At 39.8% G+C, this 21,752-nt stretch overlaps 1 protein-coding gene across 1 annotated transcript in view; it reads right to left on the bottom strand.

Moving 5' to 3' along the window:
• Positions 1 to 21,752, bottom strand: part of adcy5 (adenylate cyclase 5) — a 146,562-nt gene that overhangs the window by 53,985 nt on the left and 70,825 nt on the right. The window contains exons 2-3 of the mRNA XM_063005738.1: positions 18,877 to 19,026; positions 15,824 to 15,945 (exon numbers count right to left, since the gene is read on the bottom strand). Coding sequence (XP_062861808.1) covers positions 15,824 to 15,945; positions 18,877 to 19,026 — 272 coding nt within the window. The remainder of the gene's footprint in view (positions 1 to 15,823; positions 15,946 to 18,876; positions 19,027 to 21,752) is intronic.

Here is a 21,752-nt window from a genome sequence, read left to right as displayed (position 1 = left end):
GGAAAATCTTCTGAAGTAATAGTTTTTTATTTTATTTGGATTTTAACGTCATGTTTTTACACACTTTGGTTACATTCATGACAGAAACGGTAGTTACTAGTTCATCTAGGTCTATCTTCAATTCACCTCACTTGCATGTCTTTGGACTGTGGGAGAAAACCCACACAGACACGGGGAAGGACAGAAAGGACCCGGACCGCCCCACCTGGGGATCAAACCCAGGACCTTCTTGCTGTAAAACAACAGTGCTACCCACTGAACCACCGTGCCGCCCAATTGCGAAGTAATACAGATGTTAGACCATGCATGTAAGGTAGCTAAGATTTACCTGGACTGCCAATCCAAAAGTGTTTTTTTTGGATGTAACTGGTAGTATTTTCATTTGTTATCAAACTGGGCAGCTGTAGCCTAGTGGTTAAGGTTCCATACCAGTAATTCGGTTCAAGCCCCAGGGTGCCACTGATTGCCCCTTAGGCACAACTGTACACTTTTGCTAAATGCCAAAAATGTAAATGTAAAATGTAACTGGTTGGTCATTCCACCTGACTACTGATTCAAGGGGGGACAAAAAGTGTAAAAGTAAATCCTGTTTGTGTATCCTCTATCATTGGCTTTGATTGTTGAAGAATATAATTGTTGTAATATAATATATAATACGTTGGGACCTCTGCCAGTCAACCTTAAAACACAACAATAACCTAAAGCGGAATTTAAAGATATAGTCAGTTAAATAGGCTTGTAATCAGCCAATGTAAACAAATATAAAACAGAAAAAAGACATTTTGCTGTCTCGGCCCTGCAGTTAGAAATACTACAATGTATTGCGTCCTACATCTTCTAGACCTCTCCTAATGTCCATTCTTAATTATGTTTCTGCATTTTCCCTTTTAATATATTCATATCTAATTACACAGTTTATTATACAGTACTTTTCTCCATTGTTGCAGTCCCCTACCCTGACCAAAGGGGGTTATACCTTACACACACCCCCTCTGACACATGGGCAGTTGCCAACTGTTTTTTCCACCTACCAGAGACGAGTTAACACACAGACAGCAGTATTGCATACAGAGTCACACACTGCTCTTATTTAACGGCCCTGTGTAGAAGCCAGGCTGCAATTGGAGTAGCAATAGACATACACAGTTAATCATGTCTGTGTAGGTGTCCGACTGGTAGATAACACTGCTGAGATTTGAACTGGGTGAGCTAGCGCATTAGACTACTGTGCCAACCGAGCACACATCTGCTGTCTATCATTAGTGGTCATGACAATGCCCCAATCTCCTCAAATGCTGTAAACTAAAGCCACTTGTATGTGTATAAAAATATTTTTGAGAGTTTATTTGTGAGTTTTACTGTGACAATAAAATATAATATAAAACATAAATAATAAAATAAAAATATATTTTATTATATATAAATTATAATTTAATTATTTGACGTTTAAATGTTTTGAAATGACATTGTTGTATTTTTAAACTGCACTTAATAGCTAGCTTGAGGGTAAATATTAAATACTCAATTTACTCAGATCTGGACAACAAAATGTACAAACCCATTTCCAAAAAAGTTAGGACATTTTATAAAATGTAGTAAAAACAAGAATATGTAATTTGGTAATTATGTAGAACTGAATTTATTTAACTCACAAATGTACAAAGAAAATATTTTATATTCACTTTAAGATATACTTGAGAAAAAAGTCAATAAGTTGAAAAAGAACATTACTAAAAGCAAGATCGTAGTTATTTTAGGTTGTTCACCATCTATGGTACATATTATTGTGAAAAGGTTCAGAGAATCTGAAGAAATCTCAGTCTGCATAGGACAAGGTCAAAAATTTAAAAAAAAAAAAATGTAAGGGTCAGCAATTAGTCAGCAACATTGGAACATTACCTTTTTTTGTACTTCTGTCAGTTAAATAAAGAATCAAGACCATAAACAAATCACTGATTACTCTCTTTACTGCATTTTACAAAATGTCACAGTTTTGGAAATGGGGTTTGTACTTTTATAAGCCACACTATAATAACATTATAAAGCAGAAGATAAAAAGTCCCAGTTTGCACACTATAATACTCAAGTGTATGATAATTAAATACATCAATTTATTTTTTCCAAGCATAAATGACTATGGTGATATGATTTCAATATTTGGCCAAAAACAAAAAGGATTAAAACTTCTCGACATGTGTGCTGACAGCAAAATAGACTGGAAATAAATAGCAGGAAATGAGTAACCAGGGATCATTCCAATAAGAAGAGTGAATTCAGGGTCACCAAAATCCTGCTGTTGACAGCACATCATGGAAAAAAAATCCCAGCATTAGTCCAAGCTGAAAACCCCGGAAAGAAATACTGCACAAAATCACACTTCCTGTTTACATAATGTGACCCTGTATGTCCTTCATGGGTCAGTGCTCAGTCTGAATCTGAGCAGCTGTGGTGGCTGAAAGGTCCAGTGCTCCTGATCACTGTCCCTATAGAGCTGTTCCAGTCAAATCTGACAGCTTTCATCTCCCTAGTACTTAACCACTTACTGACACCATGATGAATGTTATTCTTGTTATTCTTCAACTTTACACTGCATGCATCCTGGGTAACAGGCTCATCTTCCCTTTTCTCTACCAAAGCGCCTAATGAACAGCAAAATAGCATCCTATATTTTATGATTACACGTCAGGTGTGCCAGTGCACCATCATGGCAAGGAAATGTGCCTGATGTACCTGACCATATTAAGAGGGGTTAGGATTTGGGATAGTTTGGGATATATAGGGTTGTTTTTGTTCTTCCTAATTTATTTTGGTCATAAATCATAAAGAGTTGGTACCATTCCACATAACATGAATACATCAAAGGTAGACAAAGCTCTAGGACAGGGGTCCTCAAACTTTTTAACCAAGGGGCTGACTTTACATCTACAAGGTGGACCAACTAGGTAGGAGTGTCTAATATAGTGGACAGTGAGTAGACACGGTGTTTAAAAACTCCAGCAGCGCTGCACTAACACACCACCACCATGTCATTGTCACTGCAGTGCTGAGAATCATCCACCACCTAAATAATACCTGCTCTGTGGTAGTCCTGTGGGGGTCCTGACCATTGAAGAACAGGGTGAAAGCAGGCTAAAAAGGTATGTAGAAAAACAGATGGACTACAGTCAGTAATTGTAGAACTACAAAGTGCTTCTATATGGTAAGTGGAGCTGATAAAATGGACAGTGAGTGTGGAATCAAGGAGGTGGTTTTAATGTTATGGCTGATCGATGTATACCCTCCTCGAACGCAATCGGGATCCCCAGTAGCAGAAGACTGATTGGCTACACTATAAATCGGGAGAAAAAGGGAGACAATGTATAAATAAATAGAAAAAAGCCTTTGTGTTCTTATTTTCAAAGATCAAAATAATCCTAATTGTATTATTTTCACATCTATTAATAATAATAACTAGTATCTCTGAAGCAGGTGGTGTTGCAGAAGGTTGCCCTTCTGTTACTTTCTTTCCCAAGATTTTCATCAATCTGCATGAGCCTGTTACCACATGTCGTGTGGACATCAGTCAAGAACAAGAAACAAGAATAATTCAACCATTGTATGCCACCTGGCAGATTACACCACCATGGCATTAAGCCTTGCCCTCATTTTTTTTTCCGATAGCCAAAAACCTTGGTGGGAAGAGTTTCAGTTTTCTGTTCTCTGTTTAACACTAAGTAAGATTGGTCAGATTGGTATTTATGCAATTATCCAAGTTTTAAAGCTACTTATTCCAAACAAACAAGTACTAAATACTGAAAATGCTTTCTCTGCCAATAGAGTTCAGATGCTGGTGCTTTGGCACTCTCTGGTATTGGACAGATCTCTGCCCAAAGCTGATGTTAGGTATTATTCTGTAGGAAAAATAAAGAGCCACCTTTAATACCACTAAAGCTGCAGAGAATGTAGAAATAAGTGTAGCTCCAGAGAGAAAAACAATACAGTAACTAGCTATGCACCCAAATCCAAGCTGGATCATCTGGAGTTGGGTGTTTTAAATGTTAAAAAGCTTAGAGAATTGGGGAAATCGTTGATGATGTGTCCAGAACCATCAGGATATGTATAACTACCATGACCATTAATATATATATATTTATATTTTATTTATGCATTGTCTCCCCTTTTTCTCCCTTTGTAGCACATTCAATTGTCCGATTGCATCGTGCTTCCTTTCCACCAATGCCGATCTCTGCTCTGATTGAGGAGAACAAAGCTAACCCACACCCCCTCCGACACGTGGGCAGCAGTCGTATGCATCTTATCACCTACACTTTGACGAGTGTAGTGCAGCCTAGCGTTGTGTACAGAGAGACACACCCTGAGAGCACTCTTTACTCATCTCTGTGCAGGCGCCACCAATCAGCCAGCAGAGGTCGTAATTTCTCCAGTCATGAGAGAGAGACCCCTTCCGGCTTAATCTTGCCCATCTGAACAACAGGCCAATCGTTGTTCATGTGGCCGCTCAGCCTCAGCCGGCAGGCAGAGCTGAGATTCAATACGATGTATTCGAGATCCCAGCTCTGGTTCCAGCATGTGTTTTTACCCCTGCGCCACCTGAGCGGCCACCATTGATATATTTTAAAAGGTCATAACATTTTTTAAAACCAAGCTACTGCTCTAGAATGAAAAGGTGTCATTGGTTCTGTATCTTTGGTTCTGTTTAATAATATAGCAAACACAAGGAATGATGCCAGGATGTTAGGCATCTAGGATTTGACATTGAGAATTGAATGAGTCAACTGCACATCAAGTTGATTCATCACAAGCTTGCACTTACATCTGTGAGGAATTGACTACAAAGAAGTCAAATTAAAAGTTGATTCAGCTAACATTACCCCCCCCCCCCCCCCCCCATCAACCATTGCACAGAAACCTTTGCGAAAGCTCTTGACAAGCTAAAATAATATATTTGACGTTGTGTAGATCATACATATGATGCAATTTTACTGATTGAAATGTTAAAAAAAATAATACAGCCCCATCTTACTCAATGCGATGGCTGAGCCTATTCTGCGAACACATTTGTGGTTTAATTTCAGTTACAGCCAATCATAGATCATAAATGGTACTTGATTTTGATGTAGATAAGAGCAGAAATCGTTACTTCACAGAGCCTAGTAGAGGCGAAAGTACATTAAATGCTAAGTTTGCTAGTTCAGGATACTCTGCTTTGACTGACAGAAAACTAAGGGGAGCTAACTTTTACCATGGGCAGAACAAGTCTGACTTGACTGCCGCTCTGTGGCAATACCCAGTTTAATTAAGACTCCCACCAGTAAGGGAAGCGAGTAACACAAAATGTTCTGTAGTAGCAGGCGTTCATTTGAACCCACAGCATTCATTGGTAACAGTAAAAATGGAAAGATGACTGAGAAGAGAAACTTAGAACGTGCATAAGCTTCGCTTCACACGAATTGACTCCTGACTCACTTACAGCGATACTGTGAACAGAGCATCTCCCACTATACAACTCTCTTAAAGACACACACACACACACATGTCCTATAACAGCAGTTATTGTTTTTGTCACCAATTTATCTTCATTGTTAGCCTTATATTTATTTTTTGCTAGCCAACGGTGAACTGGATAACATTAAACGTGTGTGTGCGCGTGGTCAGCGAGACTAATCAAATATGTGGGTGAAAAATGAATTGCTTTAGTTTTAGAAGTAAAAAAAAATCTCATAATGCACTCTCGGGCCCCCCTGGACAGGTACTCGCACCCTGCCCCACAGGTTGAAAACCCCTGCTCTAGTACACAAAGGACTAGAGCATCAGAAAAATCTAAACAAATGAACTAGAGTACACCAGTCTTTGCATTAGCTCTGGTGTAGAGGAACAATGTAACACTTATCTAAATAACAGAGGAACATCATTATTGTTAAAGCATGTTAGATAGGTTAAAGAGCAGTTCTAACATACCTGTATGAGGCATTCAAGTTTTGATATTACAGCTGGTAAAACACATCATTAATTATTAATCATCATTAAAGTACAATAGAAGAAATGTTAGTACATTTCACTGATCATTTATGAACTAATGTTAAACCAATATGATTACATTATGTAGATAAGTGTAAATAATATAAGCAATATTATTTTAACCACAATGTGATGTGCTGCCCATGTGTTCATCCTCAAAAATGTAGTAATTTACTTAAAATGTAGTAAAATAGGTAATAACACTTTAAATGATGTATTTTTAGGACTTTTTGGACTGGATTAGTGCAGGATTTGTGTAATTCTGCAACCTCTGGTACCTGGCAACACAGAGCACAATGCATTTGAACATAAATTTTTTGAATACTTGAATGTTAATTTGCAACAAAGTGGTGGAGCACGTAGTGTCAGTGTTGCACAGGTACAAGGTCTTCAGGACTTCACTGTTTGGACAAAGTTTGACAGGTTCTCCCAGTACCCATGTAGGTTTCTGAGAGATTCACCCCTTTCCTGCTCCCTTTTCCCGTCTCCAACATACCCCAGTCCTGTCTCCTTACACCTTTTTGTATATTGAAATGAACCCCCCTGTTTGATCCTTTCATCCTGTATCCTGTATTACCAGCTATAAAACCAACACCCTTTTATTAAAACACTTCCCCAATCTTTGTTCTAGTACCCCCCTCTATTCACATTTCATTTCCCCTTAATCTCCTCCTCTTTTTCTTAATACCTCCCTTCATTTCTAGTGTAGATAAAGTATCCCAAAAATATGTCTAGTTTGATTCTGTTGGTCTTCCAAGCTGCACCCATATATCTGTATGTGTTAATAAACTACTCTACTCCTGAAGACCGGGTCTTCTGACTCCTGTATGCTGAATTTCTAACATTTCTTTTGGAAAGTCAAGTCTTTTTTCTAAAAACATTCAGAGTGTGGTTTGGCTGTGTGTAATGCCATGTGAAGGACTGGCTTTCTATAAGAATAAAGCCTTTTTTGTAAATGAATGATTGATGAATAAATCCTATAAAGCCGATTAAAGCTCAGTTGGGGCCGAGGAGGGGGCAGTGTAAGAAATTATTGGTATAATAACCATACCAACATACCAACAATAACCATTACAGATATAAGGAATTCTGAGAGGGAGCTGTGGGAAACTATACGTGGGGTTGGAGTTAAGCATTATTTTTATTTGTTCTCTTTTATTAAAATCTAATTTAGTTATCAGCAATGAAAACATAAAACCATTTTTAAGTCTAACACAGGCTTAAAATATGCAGCAATGTTTTTACAAATTTAAGACAAGTGGTTCTCATAAACTATAAACCATTTTAAGCTTGTTACAAAAATTTTTATTTAGGTGAACTTGGCTTTAAATTATTACATTTTTAACATAACACTGGAAATAGCACAGAGTTACAGTGATAAATTACACTAGTCCATTATTGCTGGAGTTAAGGGTTTAAATCCCCACAGTTGTTAGAAATACAAGAAAGGGGGGTTGAATGGTCTAGGGTGTGTTATTGCATCCAGTGATTTTGAGAAACCGGACCCACTGCGAGCCTGACCTGGATAAAGACAAATGCGCAGTCCTAGCGGACCCCTTCTTTTTGTCCATGCATTCTGCACAGGCGCCTCTATCTGCTAATCAGGGTCCTTGCACAGCATTTGAAGACACACCCACATAGTCCGGTCATCCCGCCCTAGCAGACACGGTGGCCAATTAGTTTCTGCTGCAGGCACTGCCAATTATGCCCGCCAGATGGCGCCCAGCCGACCGGTAGCAAAGCCGAGTTTTGAACCGTGCAGTTTAGAATCTCGGCGCTGGTGTGCTGGCGGATTATCCCGCTGTGCCTGGGTGCTAAAATAATTTTGATATACTGTATGTTACCAATTGATGTGGGTGAAACCCCTCAATGGGCGGCTCGGTGGGTAGCACTGTCACTCCAAATGCATGTAAACAAGGTGAATTAGAAAAACAAAATTGTCCATGACTGTGTTTGACATTAAAGACTTAAACTGATGAATCTTGTGTAACCAGTGATTACCTGTCCTGTCAAAATGGTAACCAAAGTGCATAAAACATGACGTTAAAATCCTAATACAAAAAAGAAACCCTCAATAATTAGAAGGGGTGTATACTTTTGGCCATAGAGTACATGATCATTACAGGCCGGTGCTGGCAGAAGATGCACATGTGTACACGTGCACACTGTGCCAGTTGTGGTCTTGCAGCACGTCTGCATGTGTAAACAGAACAGGTGGAGGTGACTGAATTGATTAGTTTGTGATTACTCAAGCTAATGGAAAGGATTAAAGGAAATAGTGCTTTTTTGTTAGCTGACCGAATTAAATAAATGCAATTTATTTTCAGCTCTCCCATATAGCAAATCTGCCTCATTTGTTTAGTGCAAAAACAAAAGGTCTAAAATTGTGTAAAACATTTTGTAGAAGGGCAAGCGCTGCACACAGGCTTCCCGAAATATGTGAAAGTAGGATGACCTGCTTTTTATTGTAATAACCTACAGTAAGCAGGAGAGAAAACAGGGATTTAACAATGTCCTGACTCTGTAGCATTAAATCCAGCTTGCTCCACTATTTTTCTCTTTGTACTTTTAAATGTTATATCTTTAGAATATCATGGCTATCAATTATTTAACCTCCCACTACTGGACAAAACCCCACATACAATATATAAACATAAGAGGACATGCCATCTCATTTTTAACTCAGATGTTTTAGCCACACTAATAGCTGAGAATTATTTACATCCCATTAATTTTAAAGACAGCCCATGCATATATCTGTGCACAAAACCAGGTCCATAAAACATCTTTTAACAAGTTTGGTGAGGGGGAACTACAGTGGTCTTCATAGAACCCTGATCTCAACCCTACTGGGATGAATTGGAACGTTAGCTGCAAGCCGGGCCTTCTCAACCAACATCACTGCCTGTCTTCACAGGGGCTCTTTTGTCTAAATGGGTACAAATTCCCACAAACAGACTTAAAAATCTCGTGGAAAGCCTATACAAACGAATGGAGGTTTTATAGCAGCAAGAGGCAGGAGATTTTAATAGGATGTCTACATAATGTATGGTCTTGTACAGTCAGATGGACAGACATATAGACAGACAGATAGATAGACGAATAGACATAAAGAGAGACAGATAGATAAAGAAAGACAGACAGACAGACAGACAGATAGTTAAAGACAGAGAGACAGAAAGACAGACAGATAGATAGACAGACAGATAGATAGACAGATAGATAGACAGATAGACAGATAGACATACAGTGTATCACAAAAGTGAGTACACCCCTCACATTTCTGCAGATATTTAAGTATATCTTTTCATGGGACAACACTGACAAAATGACACTTTGACACAATGAAAAGTAGTCTGTGTGCAGCTTATATAACAGTGTAAATTTATTCTTCCCTCAAAAGAACTCAATATACAGCCATTAATGTCTAAACCACCGGCAACAAAAGTGAGTACACCCCTTAGTGAAAGTTCCTGAAGTGTCAATATTTTGTGTGGCCACCATTATTTCCCAGAACTGCCTTAACTCTCCTGGGCATGGAGTTTACCAGAGCTTCACAGGTTGCCACTGGAATGCTTTTCCACTCCTCTATGACGACATCACGGAGCTGGCGGATATTCGAGACTTTGCGCTCCTCCACCTTCCGCTTGAGGATGCCCCAAAGATGTTCTATTGGGTTTAGTCTGGAGACATGCTTGGCCAGTCCATCACCTTTACCCTTAGATTCTTCAATAAAGCAGTGGTCGTCTTAGAGGTGTGTTTGGGGTCATTATCATGCTGGAACACTGCCCTGCGACCCAGTTTCCGGAGGGAGGGGATCATGCTCTGCTTCAGTATTTCACAGTACATATTGGAGTTCATGTGTCCCTCAATGAAATGTAACTCCCCAACACCTGCTGCACTCATGCAGCCCCAGACCATGGCATTCCCACCACCATGCTTGACTGTAGGCATGACACACTTATCTTTGTACTCCTCACCTGATTGCCGCCACACATGCTTGAGACCATCTGAACCAAACAAATTAATCTTGGTCTCATCAGACCATAGGACATGGTTCCAGTAATCCATGTCCTTTGTTGACATGTCTTCAGCAAACTGTTTGCGGGCTTTTTTGTGTAGAGACTTCAGAAGAGGCTTCCTTCTGGGGTGACAGCCATGCAGACCAATTTGATGTAGTGTGCGGCGTATGGTCTGAGCACTGACAGGCTGACCCCCCACCTTTTCAATCTCTGCAGCAATGCTGACAGCACTCCTGCGCCTATCTTTCAAAGACAGCAGTTGGATGTGACGCTGAGCACGTGCACTCAGCTTCTTTGGACGACCAACGCGAGGTCTGTTCTGAGTGGACCCTGCTCTTTTAAAACGCTGGGTGATCTTGGCCACTGTGCTGCAGCTCAGTTTCAGGGTGTTGGCAATCTTCTTGTAGCCTTGGCCATCTTCATGTAGCGCAACAATTCGTCTTTTAAGATCCTCAGAGAGTTCTTTGCCATGAGGTGCCATGTTGGAACTTTCAGTGACCAGTATGAGAGAGTGTGAGAGCTGTACTACTAAATTGAACACACCTGCTCCCTATGCACACCTGAGACCTAGTAACACTAACAAATCACATGACATTTTGGAGGAAAAATGACAAGCAGTGCTCAATTTGGACATTTAGGGGTGTAGTCTCTTAGGGGTGTACTCACTTTTGTTGCCGGTGGTTTAGACATTAATGGCTGTATATTGAGTTCTTTTGAGGGAAGAATAAATTTACACTGTTATATAAGCTGCACACAGACTACTTTTCATTGTGTCAAAGTGTCATTTTGTCAGTGTTGTCCCATGAAAAGATATACTTAAATATCTGCAGAAATGTGAGGGGTGTACTCACTTTTGTGATACACTGTATATGGATGGATGGATGATAAATAGACAGATAGAAAGGCAGAAAAAATAGACAGACAGACAGACATAGACAGACAGATAGACAAAGAGGTAGATTGATAGACGGGTAGACAGGCAGATGGGTAGATTGATAGACAGATAGATAGATTAGACGGATAGACGAATAGACAGAAAGGCAGACAGACAGACAGATAAATAGACATACAGACAGATAGATAGAAAGCCTGATAGACAAACAGCTAGATAGACAGAAAGACAGACAAATAGACAGAAACATAGATAAATAGACAGACAAATAGATAAATAGACATACAGACAGATAGATAGAAAGCTTGATAGACAGACAGCTAGATTAATAGACAGACATACAGAAAGACAGAGAGATAAATAGACAGACAAATAGATAAATATACAGACAGACAGATAGATAGGAAGCTTGATAGACAGACAGACAAACAGATAGATAGGTAGATTAAGACAGAGACAGACAGACAGACAGAAAGACGGACAAATAGATAAATAGACATACAGACAGACAAATAGATAGGAAGCTTGATAGACAAACAGACAAACAGATAGATAGGTAGATTAAGACAGACAGACAGAAAGAAAGACAGACAAATAGATAAATAGACAGACAAATAGATAAATAAACATATAGACAGACAGAAAGACAGACAAATAGATAAACATACAGACAGACAGATAGACAGACAGACAAATAGGCAGACATACAGATAGATAGACAAATAAACAGACAGATAGACAAATAGATAGATAGAAAGAGACATACATAGATATATAAAAAGATGGATGAACAGATGGATGGACAGATAGACTGATAGACGGATAGACATAGATAACAGACAGACAGACAGATAATACATTGATCCCAAAGAAAAGTGAAGCCTCAGTAGCGTGATACAACAATGAAAGTACACTATGCAATGAATTAACAATACAAATACAAAAACATACACAACAACTAAAACTGAATGGTTCCTGTACTTTACATACAATGAACAACTGTAGCAACAAACACTTCATTATAACAAATATATACACACACAAGTCTCAGTGTAGTAAAAAGGAATGAATATATGAATGAATGTACAGGAGGTGTAGTTTCAGTATAAAGTAATAATTAAATAATCATTAAATTATTAAATAGTAACGGTACATATGGGACATGTGACAAGTTTTGTATACTTATACATCACATATGGCTACATATAGGACCTCAGTCTTTAGCTATCACCTGCCGCCCCTGCCTAATGGAGTTGTAGAGTCTTATGGCTCTGGGGACAAATGACATTTTTTGTCTGTCCGTGAAGAAGCTCTGTGACAGCAGCCTGTCACTAAACATTCTCCTCCGTTTCATGATGACTGTATGCACTGGGTGACTGCCAGGGTCCTTCTTTCTACGTGTCTCTATACTTTTGGCTGTACAGTGTCTTTCTGTGTGTGTGTGTGTTATCTGTGTGTATAAAACAGTGAGAAAGAATGGCTGTTCGTGTGTGTGGGTGTTTCAGAGGAAACGTACAAACAGTGGGTAGTGGAGCTAAACTAAGGCAGAAGTAGCTTGGATAGTTTGGATTAGCCCAAGCCGTGAGTAAGTAAGTAAATGTTAGTGTGTGGTACCACATCATCCTGGTCAGGGCTGCAGGGGTCTGGCATAATCAATTTCAGAGCAACACACACTCACATGTTTACTTAGTCACCTTCATCAACTGCCAATTTAGTGCTGATCATTTACTTTCAACCCAGAATCCACGTTGTTGTGCTGCGCCCGCTCTAACAGCTGTGCCATTGTGCCACCCAGAAAGAACATGTTTAAAAAAAAAAAGCTGTTTTACTACACAATGCGTGTCCAGTTTTATTATGTTATACCACACAATGTGTGAATGAGCGACTGACAATGAGCGAAGCCCAAATGAAAAGAGATTGTGTGAGCCAGGATGGTGGGAGAGGAATGAAAGTCTGACAGGTCTTATTGTTTCCAGTGGCATCAGTCAAACAGTGAAAAAAACAACAATATTCCAGTTACAGTAAATTCAACTCGTTCAAAAGGGTGTTATTTATTCATTTTATTAATCCTCATTTACTGCTTAATCTGGATCAGGGTTACAGGGGGTACGGAGCCACCTGGAGTCCCAGTTTTCCCATGACCCACATTGTTGTGCAGCACCTAAATGACCTGCTGTGCCACTTTGATGAATCTAATGGATTGAAAAATGCATTTGTAATCCATTATTATTATTATTATTACAAACGGGTGGTGCAGTTGTAGGTTACGAATCAGTTGGGCGTGTGTACACATAGCACAGACATGATTTGGGAGGAAAGTGGAGGATGTAGTGGAATGTTGTGTGAGGAGTGAACAGTCTGGGGAGCATAACAACACTTTAAATGATTTATTATTATTTATTCTATTTATTTTTTAGGATTTTAACGTCATCTTTTACACACTTTGGTTACATTAAAGACAGGACAGGTAGTTACTCATTACACAAGAGCCATCAGTTCACAAGTGATCAGTTCACCTTACTTGCATGTCTTTGGACTGTGGGAGGAAACTGGCGCTCCCGCAGGAAACCCACGCAGACACGGGGAGAACATGCAAACTCCACACAGAAAGGACCCGGACCTTCTTGCTGTGAGGCGAGAGTGCTACCCACTGAGCCACCCTATTATTTATTCTAAAGTTATCCTTCAAGTGTAGGTTTTCATTATATGTGACCCTAAAATCTATATGTAGAAATCTTGTTTAATAAAGAACAGTCAATATAAATATCTGGAAGAAAAAGCAGCTAAGGGTGTATTTGGCTGTATGAGTATTTCAGCAGGATAATGCTGAAATACTCATGTTCTGCATGTTACAATGACATGCCTTTATGGTTGGAGAGTGCAGGTGCCAGACCGGCCTGCCTGCAGTTTAGTCTCCCATTTAAAAAACATTAAGAGCAACATAACATGCAATATTTGACAAATCCAGGACTGTCTAATGGAGAGAGATACTTGGCAAGTAGACCTGGGTGGTATGACGGTACATTCGGTATATCGGCTTTGATTCCTCGTAAAGCAGGGCCGGCATTGATTTTCTCACTGCCCCCACAAGCGCAACGCAAGCAAAGGCTATTTTTTTTAAAAATGATCTCTGAACCTGTAACAGGGCGAGCGGCTTCTGCCACTACCGTGGGAATTAGAAAGCGTTTGGTTTTTATTTTAAGTAGTATTCACTTTTAGTCTTAGTAATGCCGTGTGTGCGCAGGTTATATCAGCATAACAACCTGTTTATTACTCCGCTGTTTGAGTAGCGCAGTGGGCAGAAACTAAAGTAACACAAGCAGGGCCGGTGCCCAGATTTTCTCACTGCCCCCCAAGCAACACAGTCCAGAACTGGGGCTGTCGTACGGTATGGATTTTTCATATACTGCCATAAAGTAGCAGAGTTAATACAACAGCTGTAAGCTTCAATAGGCAGCAAATCACATAATATTGTTCGCCGCTAAAAGCACTGAGTGTTGTGCAGATCAGGTACAGCTCACTTGTCAACCATGTAGCATTAGCATAACAGTGTTAACAGATGACAGAGGTTTTCTCAATATGGTGAGCTGTGTTGGCAGTTTAGAAGTTTTTTTTGTTCCGACACAAATTAAAACACTATATACTGTACGGTTTGTCAGGGCACGGTTGCTGAATAAAGCAAACGGTTAAGCAACGTTACTACCGGGGTGAAAAAACTTTATATACGGACGTAATACCAACAACACTGAAGCAAGCTGGAAGCGTAGATATGTAAAGTCATCCACTTTTCTACAACAGACCTGTGATCAAATTGTACAATCAGTGAAGACATACCTCAGTATAACAATATAACTCTGCACTTTATCAGTGGTAACTGGGGGACTGCAAATGTTGTTTTATTTGTTAAAGGTAGAGCTTGTACTATTCTGAAGGTTTTGTGTCTGTGTACCACTCATCTCTCTACACTAGAATTACTACCAATGCACATACACCGATCAGCCATAACATGAGACACCAATCAGACATGGTGGTGGTGTGTCAGTGTGTGTTGTGCTGGTATGAGTGGATAAGACACAGCAGCACTGCTGGAGTTTTTAAACACCTCACTGTCACTGCTGGACTGAGAATAGTCCACCAACCAAAAATATCCAGCCAACAGTGACCCGTGGGCAGCGTCCTGTGACCACTGATGAAGGTCTAGAAGACGACCAACTCAAACAGCAGCAATAGATGAGCGATCGTCTCTGACATTACATCTACAAGGTGGACCAACTAGGTAGGAGCGTCTAATAGAGTGGACAGTGAGGGTGACTAATAGAGGTACCAGCACAACACACACTGACACACCACCACCATGTCAGTGACACTGCAGTGCTGAGAATGATCCACCACCTAAATAAAACCTACTCTGTAGTGGTCCTGGGAGAGTCCTGACCATTGAAGAACAGCATGAAAGGGGGCTAACAAAGCATGTAGAGAAACTGATGGACTGTAATCAGCAATTGTAAGTGGAGCTTATAAAATGAACAGTGCGTGTAGAAACAAGCAGGTGGTTTTAATGTTATGGCTGATCAGTGTATGTTACACTACTGTACTACCCAAATTACGTGTTATGTACTATTCTGGAGGTTTTGTGTCTGTATCACTCTCATCTCTCTACACTAGAATTACTACCAATGCATATACATTGTGTTTATTTCCAAGGCACGTGCAAGTGATGCGCTAAATAAACACAGAGGACGTGCAGAAGCCGTATTGCCTAATCTGTCCTTGAAACCCACTTACATAACACACAACTGTCAGTCACGCTTTGCATCCAGAGTAAATTATAGACCACAGTGCATATTGACCTCTACTGGGTGTTTACTTTGAAGCAGCTGCAGTCGCCTACCTCACATTATCGTGCTTCTGGATGTAGATCTTGTGAAACATCATATCCTCCTGCTTGGCATTTATGTCGGCTTTCATCTCCATGGCAACGTGTCGGGGAAGCACAGAGAGGAGGAGGCGTTCCTGCAAACGAGGAGAAGAAAAAGATAGAAATTGCAAATGAGAACTAAGAATTCCATTGGAAGCATCCTATTGAGATGTATTTCTCAGTCAGAGCTCAGTGATGAACATCTTTTCCCATTTATTTCCTTCAACAGCTCCTACTATAAAAGAGTCATTACTGGTGACGTCAGTGGCCCATTACTGTCGCAATCCTGCTTTGTGAAAAATACACTGAAGTGGTTTGAGCGAGCTTGGAAGATTCCTATATTTTTTACGCTAGTTCTGTATGAATAGCTCTTTCTCACGACCGCGCTATGAACTGTGTACAGAGTTTATTTGAATTACCAGTGTAGGTTCCTATTCTAACCCATTTCAGCTCTTTACACCTGTTGTGATCTTAAATAAATAAGGATTCCAGGATCTATCCATTTCCTGATCCTGCTTCTGGTCTCACGCTAACTATTTTACATCCCTTCCTTTGTGTAGCAACATGACCCGACATATCAAAATTTCAAAAACAAGTTACATCACTTTTCTACATAGGCACCTTCCTTTGCGATGCATTTTTTCCAGCATCATACCATTTTCATGCCATCACCAAAAATGTTTTTGGTTGAGCGTGTAGCCACTGATGTGCTTTCACATCATCATCACATGAAAATCTTCATCCCCTTAAAGCTTGTCTGAGCGTCCAAAAAGGTGGAAATCAGATAGCGCTAAATCCAGACTATAAGCTCTCTCAGTCTCTCAGACACGACCAATTACTACTCCTCCCACCCTCAACGTTTCCAATGAAAATATAAACGTGCAAAAACTTTTTGAAGATTCCTTGTATTTTTGGCCGTTCAGATGGCGCATCGGTGAAATACGCTAGCACACCAGAGCTGGGATTTCGAATACATCCGGCTGGGCTGGGCGGCTATATGAACAACGTTTGGCTGTTGTTCATCCAGGGAGGGAGCCAGATAGGGACTCCTCATAACTGATGCAATTACGACCTCTGCTGGCTGATTGATGGCGTCTACACAGAGTACAGAAATAATGCGATCAGGGTGTGGCTCTCCGTGCACAAGGCTGATCCGCATATGAACTCACCTCATTCAGGTGAAAGATGCAGTCGGCTACTGCACACGCGTCAGAGGGGGCGTGTAACAGTTCGCTCTCCTCAATCGGGACGGGGGTCAGCACCAGTAAAGAGGAAGCATAACGCAATTTGGTAAAAATTTGACACGTTTAAAAAAAAAAAAATTAAGAAAAAGGGAGAAAATGCTTTAAAAAAAAAAAAGATTCCTCATATTTTTTACAGTACTGAATTAATGTATCAGCCTTAACTATCAACTAACCACCACAAAAAAATATATATATTTTTTTTCTGCACATTGGTATAGGTTGCACTCTAATCTCAGGTACTAGCATATCCAGTTCCATTTGTAATAAAGTGAGTCAAAGGTGTTTGGCATTTTGAATGTCAGTGTCAGAGTGGTGCGTAACATGTCCTTGTACACAGATTCTAGTTTCCCATTGTACATGTTTGCAATGTTTGACTACGTCCCCAGATTATATATGTATAACCATTTGCTATGTTTTTATCTGTGTATTGCTTTCCCCCCTCTGTAATGTCTGTAACTATGTATGATATTCTGTTCTCTCTCTACATGTCTAGTAGTTTGAGAGTGTAATGTAAGAACATCTCCAGTCTAATCAATATAGATAAGCCGAGTGGCATGATACGGCATGAGAATTCTTGGGAGTGCTTCCCTTTCATTCATCCATGCACTTGACACCGCCGAAGGCCTTTTTCAGATACCTGTGGGATCCTGGGATATGATCCCATCCTCGTGGCCATAAATAATGTGCTGCTAAATTTTGTTTATCCTTAAGATTTTAACGTCATGTTTTACACTTTGTTTACATTCATGACAGAACAGGTAGTTACAGGTTACACAAAATTCATCAGTTCAAGTTCACTGTCAAACACCGTCACAGGCAATTTTGTATGTTTATAAGAGGAAACCCAAAGCAGACATGGAAAGAACACGTAAACTCCACACAGAAAGGACCCGGATTGTTCCACCAAGGAATCAAACCAGGTCCTTCTTGCTGTAGGGCGTCCAGGATATATTTTACTTGATTTATTACAAGTTGTATTCGTATTCTTTTTCCATATATTCTATCTGTATCTCCTCATTCTGCTCTAGTTCTGACTATAACTAAGGCCCTACCTAATTCACGGCCGTGAAAATTGCGCCATGAACCGTGAAATGAGCCGTTTCCCATGTAATATGCAATCAAAATTGAGGTTTGCGTTTAGCAGTTTGACGTTTTACATTCGTAGTGTTAAAGTGCCTCATATTTACTGGTTAATCTGCACTATCCAGCAATACTACCGCAATCGTTTAGTCAAAATGTGCAATATGCTAAAAACACTATTCGGGTAAGTGAGTTTGGACAACTCCCAACCAATTCTTTGGACGCAGGGGAGGGGTGTAAAAGACAGAACATGAAGCCTCGCACAGCCGTTGGATGTTTTAGGTTTACATTACTATTAAAATGAGCTGTGCTGTGTATTGTAGCTTTCATTTATTCTGTCATTCGATTTATGAGTGTTAGTGAATGACTGCCGTAAAATGTGCACATTTTCCCATAAATGTAGTAAAGTCCTAAATATAACACACCTATTCTACATTTCTTATTTTGTTTTGATAATAGCTGATAGATAGAGTTTTAAATAAATGTTTTCTCTTAGCATTTAATAGTGAAAAAGCAGTTTTTTAGCATAAACAAGCTATAACTAGAGAATCATTTCTTCAGGTAAATAATTGTTCTTTTTTTTTAGCTGACATCAATTTGAGAAAACGTGTCTGTATAGACTTTGGACATTGAGAATAAATATTGTTCAGCACTTCTCTGGTATCCCTGCTGTGTTGCCTGGAGTTCTATTCTCTGCCTCACCTGCTGTTGGTTTTCTCTCTGGGAGTGCAGACGAGCTTGAATACATTCTCTAGTCTCCTGGAAGGCCTGTCTCTGCGAGCCTTCTGCTGGGTAGTGTGTACACACTCCTACTATGTTGGTGCAGAAGAAAATCAGCACATTGGCAACAAGCTGTGAAAGAAAACAAAACACAGAGAGAGCAGATAGCTTAGGAGTCAGAGAACGGAAATGTACAGGAAGATACAACTTATTTATTGGTACTTTATCACTATTGTATAATAAAGACTGAGCTGATTAAAGCTGAATAAATTAACAGTATTCTTTAACGTAACCAATGTGTTATTTATCAGTAATGGCAGATCTAACTGAAAATCAGGTCTGAAATGTTGTCTTGGAGGACTGAGAAGCATAGGTTCCAGTTTATTTAAGTGAAACAAATAACACTTTAAAATTTCTTTAAAATTCACTGGTGCACCAAATTAATAATGCATTACAGTGCCTTGGAATTTACATTACACCAGAAAGTAAACTGCATTAAACCAAATAACCCACACATACATACATATTGATAGGTTTATTTAAGGAGCACGCATCACATGGCAGTCTTGGAATTTAAATGATTTTGCAACTGTTCTTTTTGAATTGGAACACACACGGGACAGTCTTTTTATTTTGATTGTAATTGTAATTCTGATTGACTAGAGTTGCTGGCTTGTATGTGCCTATATAAATATGGCTAGCTGGCCTGCACCAATGGCAACTGATAAGTTGCAGATGGCAACTGCACTCCTTGCCTACTTTGCAGCTCTTCTTGCCTAGCATGGAAGTGGTACAAGCAGCAAGGGAATTGCAACAGAAATTTGCAAACTGGGAAAAAGGGTAACAATTGTGTACCCCTGACAAACCTCCATCCAATCAAAAATGCTCAGAAGTCTGTTTGGATGGATGGATAAATAGAGGGATGGATGGATGGCTGAATGGATGGATGGAGGAATAGTTGGTTGGATGGATGGATGGAGGAATAAATGGATGGATGGATGGACAGAGGAATGGATGGATAGATGGACAGAAGAATGGATGGATGGAGGAATAAATGGATGGATGGATGGATGAAGAAATGGAGGATGGATGGACGGAGGACTGGATGGATGGACGGAGGACTGGATGGATGGATGGACAGAGGAATGGATGGACAGACAGACAGATGAATGGACAGATGGAGGAATGGTTGGATGGATGGATGGACAGAGGAATGGATGGATAGATGGACAGATGAATGGACGGATGGAGGAATGGTTGGATGGATGGATGGATGAATGGACAGAGGAATGGATGGATAGATGGACAGAAGAATGAATGGATGAATGAATGGCTGAATGGATGGATGGAAGAATGGTTGGATGGATTGATAGATGGATGGATGGATACATAGATAGATACTTTTTGATCCTTTGCAGTTACAGCAGCTCAAATCAGACAAACAACTTGTTACAAACATACATCATCCACTGACAGTATAGAAAACAAGCTAAAAAAAAAAATCTCAGGAAAATCTATATACATGTAAACATTAGTATTGTGTATTTATTATACATTTTCATTACAGACTGTCAGCAGTTGGAGTGGGTCTGAACTAAAAACCCAAACTGCTGGGACAAAATCAGTTTTGATTGCCAGATAGGATCTAAGAACATTGGTTGTCCACAGTCAGGGAATTTATCCATCAACCCATAACACAAAGTAATCATCAGCTGTGGTCAATCATTTACATTTCAACACCTTGCATTACAGTTACAGTATACAGTCTGAGCAAGTGAGGATTAAAGGCCTTGCTCGAGGGCCCAAAAGCAGCTGTTAGTCACCCATTAAATTATACGTCAATTATTGATTAAAATTAGGGCTGTCGAAGTTAACGCGATAATAACGCATTAACGCAATCTCAATTTAACGCGATTAAAAAAAATAGTGCCATTAACGCAAGTTCTATTTGACCCTGCGAGTCATCCGTAGTTCATGTTGAGCAGACCTGGGCATTGTACGGCCCGCGGGCCACATCCGGCTTCGCGAGACATCCCCAACCGGCCCGCATGAGATTCGTGGCAATTAAAAATTTGATGTGAATAAATGTACATCACACATGCAATATAACGTGACTGTTTTGACGGGAGCGCTGTGTCTTTAAATATCCGCAAGTTTGTATTGACGTGTGCGCGAGTGTATCGGGCTTCACTGTAATGCGAACAGAACTGAGTGTGATTGACGGTCGAGTTTTTAACAAGACGTGAACTTCTGAAGTATTTATTTACTGAAGTCAGGTGTAAAGCTGTTTAACGATCACAATTTAGGCTCTAAATCGCTGTTATGGTACTAAACAGAAACACAAGAACATGAACGATGCGGAGCGTCACACCTGAAGCTTCACTAACTAAACTGCAAAAGCAACAAGGACTTTTTATAAAGTTTAACACATCCAGAACTGAAGCAGTCAGGACCAGCTTTGTGATTTTAATAAGAAAATCCAACAGTAACAAAGGACTGAAAAACAAATGAGGTAATTAGACTCAAAACAAAATAGTGTAAAGTTTAAAAACCTGCACATTTTGTTCACATTTGTTTTTGTTTTTTTGCATTCGTTTGTTTAAATAGTGAAATAATGTTGATGTTTTTACTCTGCCTACTTCTAATTTTCTGATTGTAACATCTAAACATTAACAGCTTATTAGAACTGTACAATTCACTGCTTTTCATAAAGAGTGGGCAGTTGTAGCCTAGTGATTAAGGTACTGGACTAGTAATTAGAAGGTCGCTGGTTCAAGCCCCGCCACTGCCAGGTTGCTGCTGTTGGGCCCTTAAGCAAGGCCCTTAACCCTCAATTGCTCAGACTGTAAACTGTAACT

Source organism: Trichomycterus rosablanca, chromosome 12 (genome assembly GCF_030014385.1).
Source record: "Trichomycterus rosablanca isolate fTriRos1 chromosome 12, fTriRos1.hap1, whole genome shotgun sequence".
Taxonomy (NCBI): Eukaryota; Metazoa; Chordata; class Actinopteri; order Siluriformes; family Trichomycteridae; genus Trichomycterus; species Trichomycterus rosablanca.
Note: the sequence above shows the minus strand (reverse complement) of the source record. Positions and strands in the feature narration are given on the sequence as shown.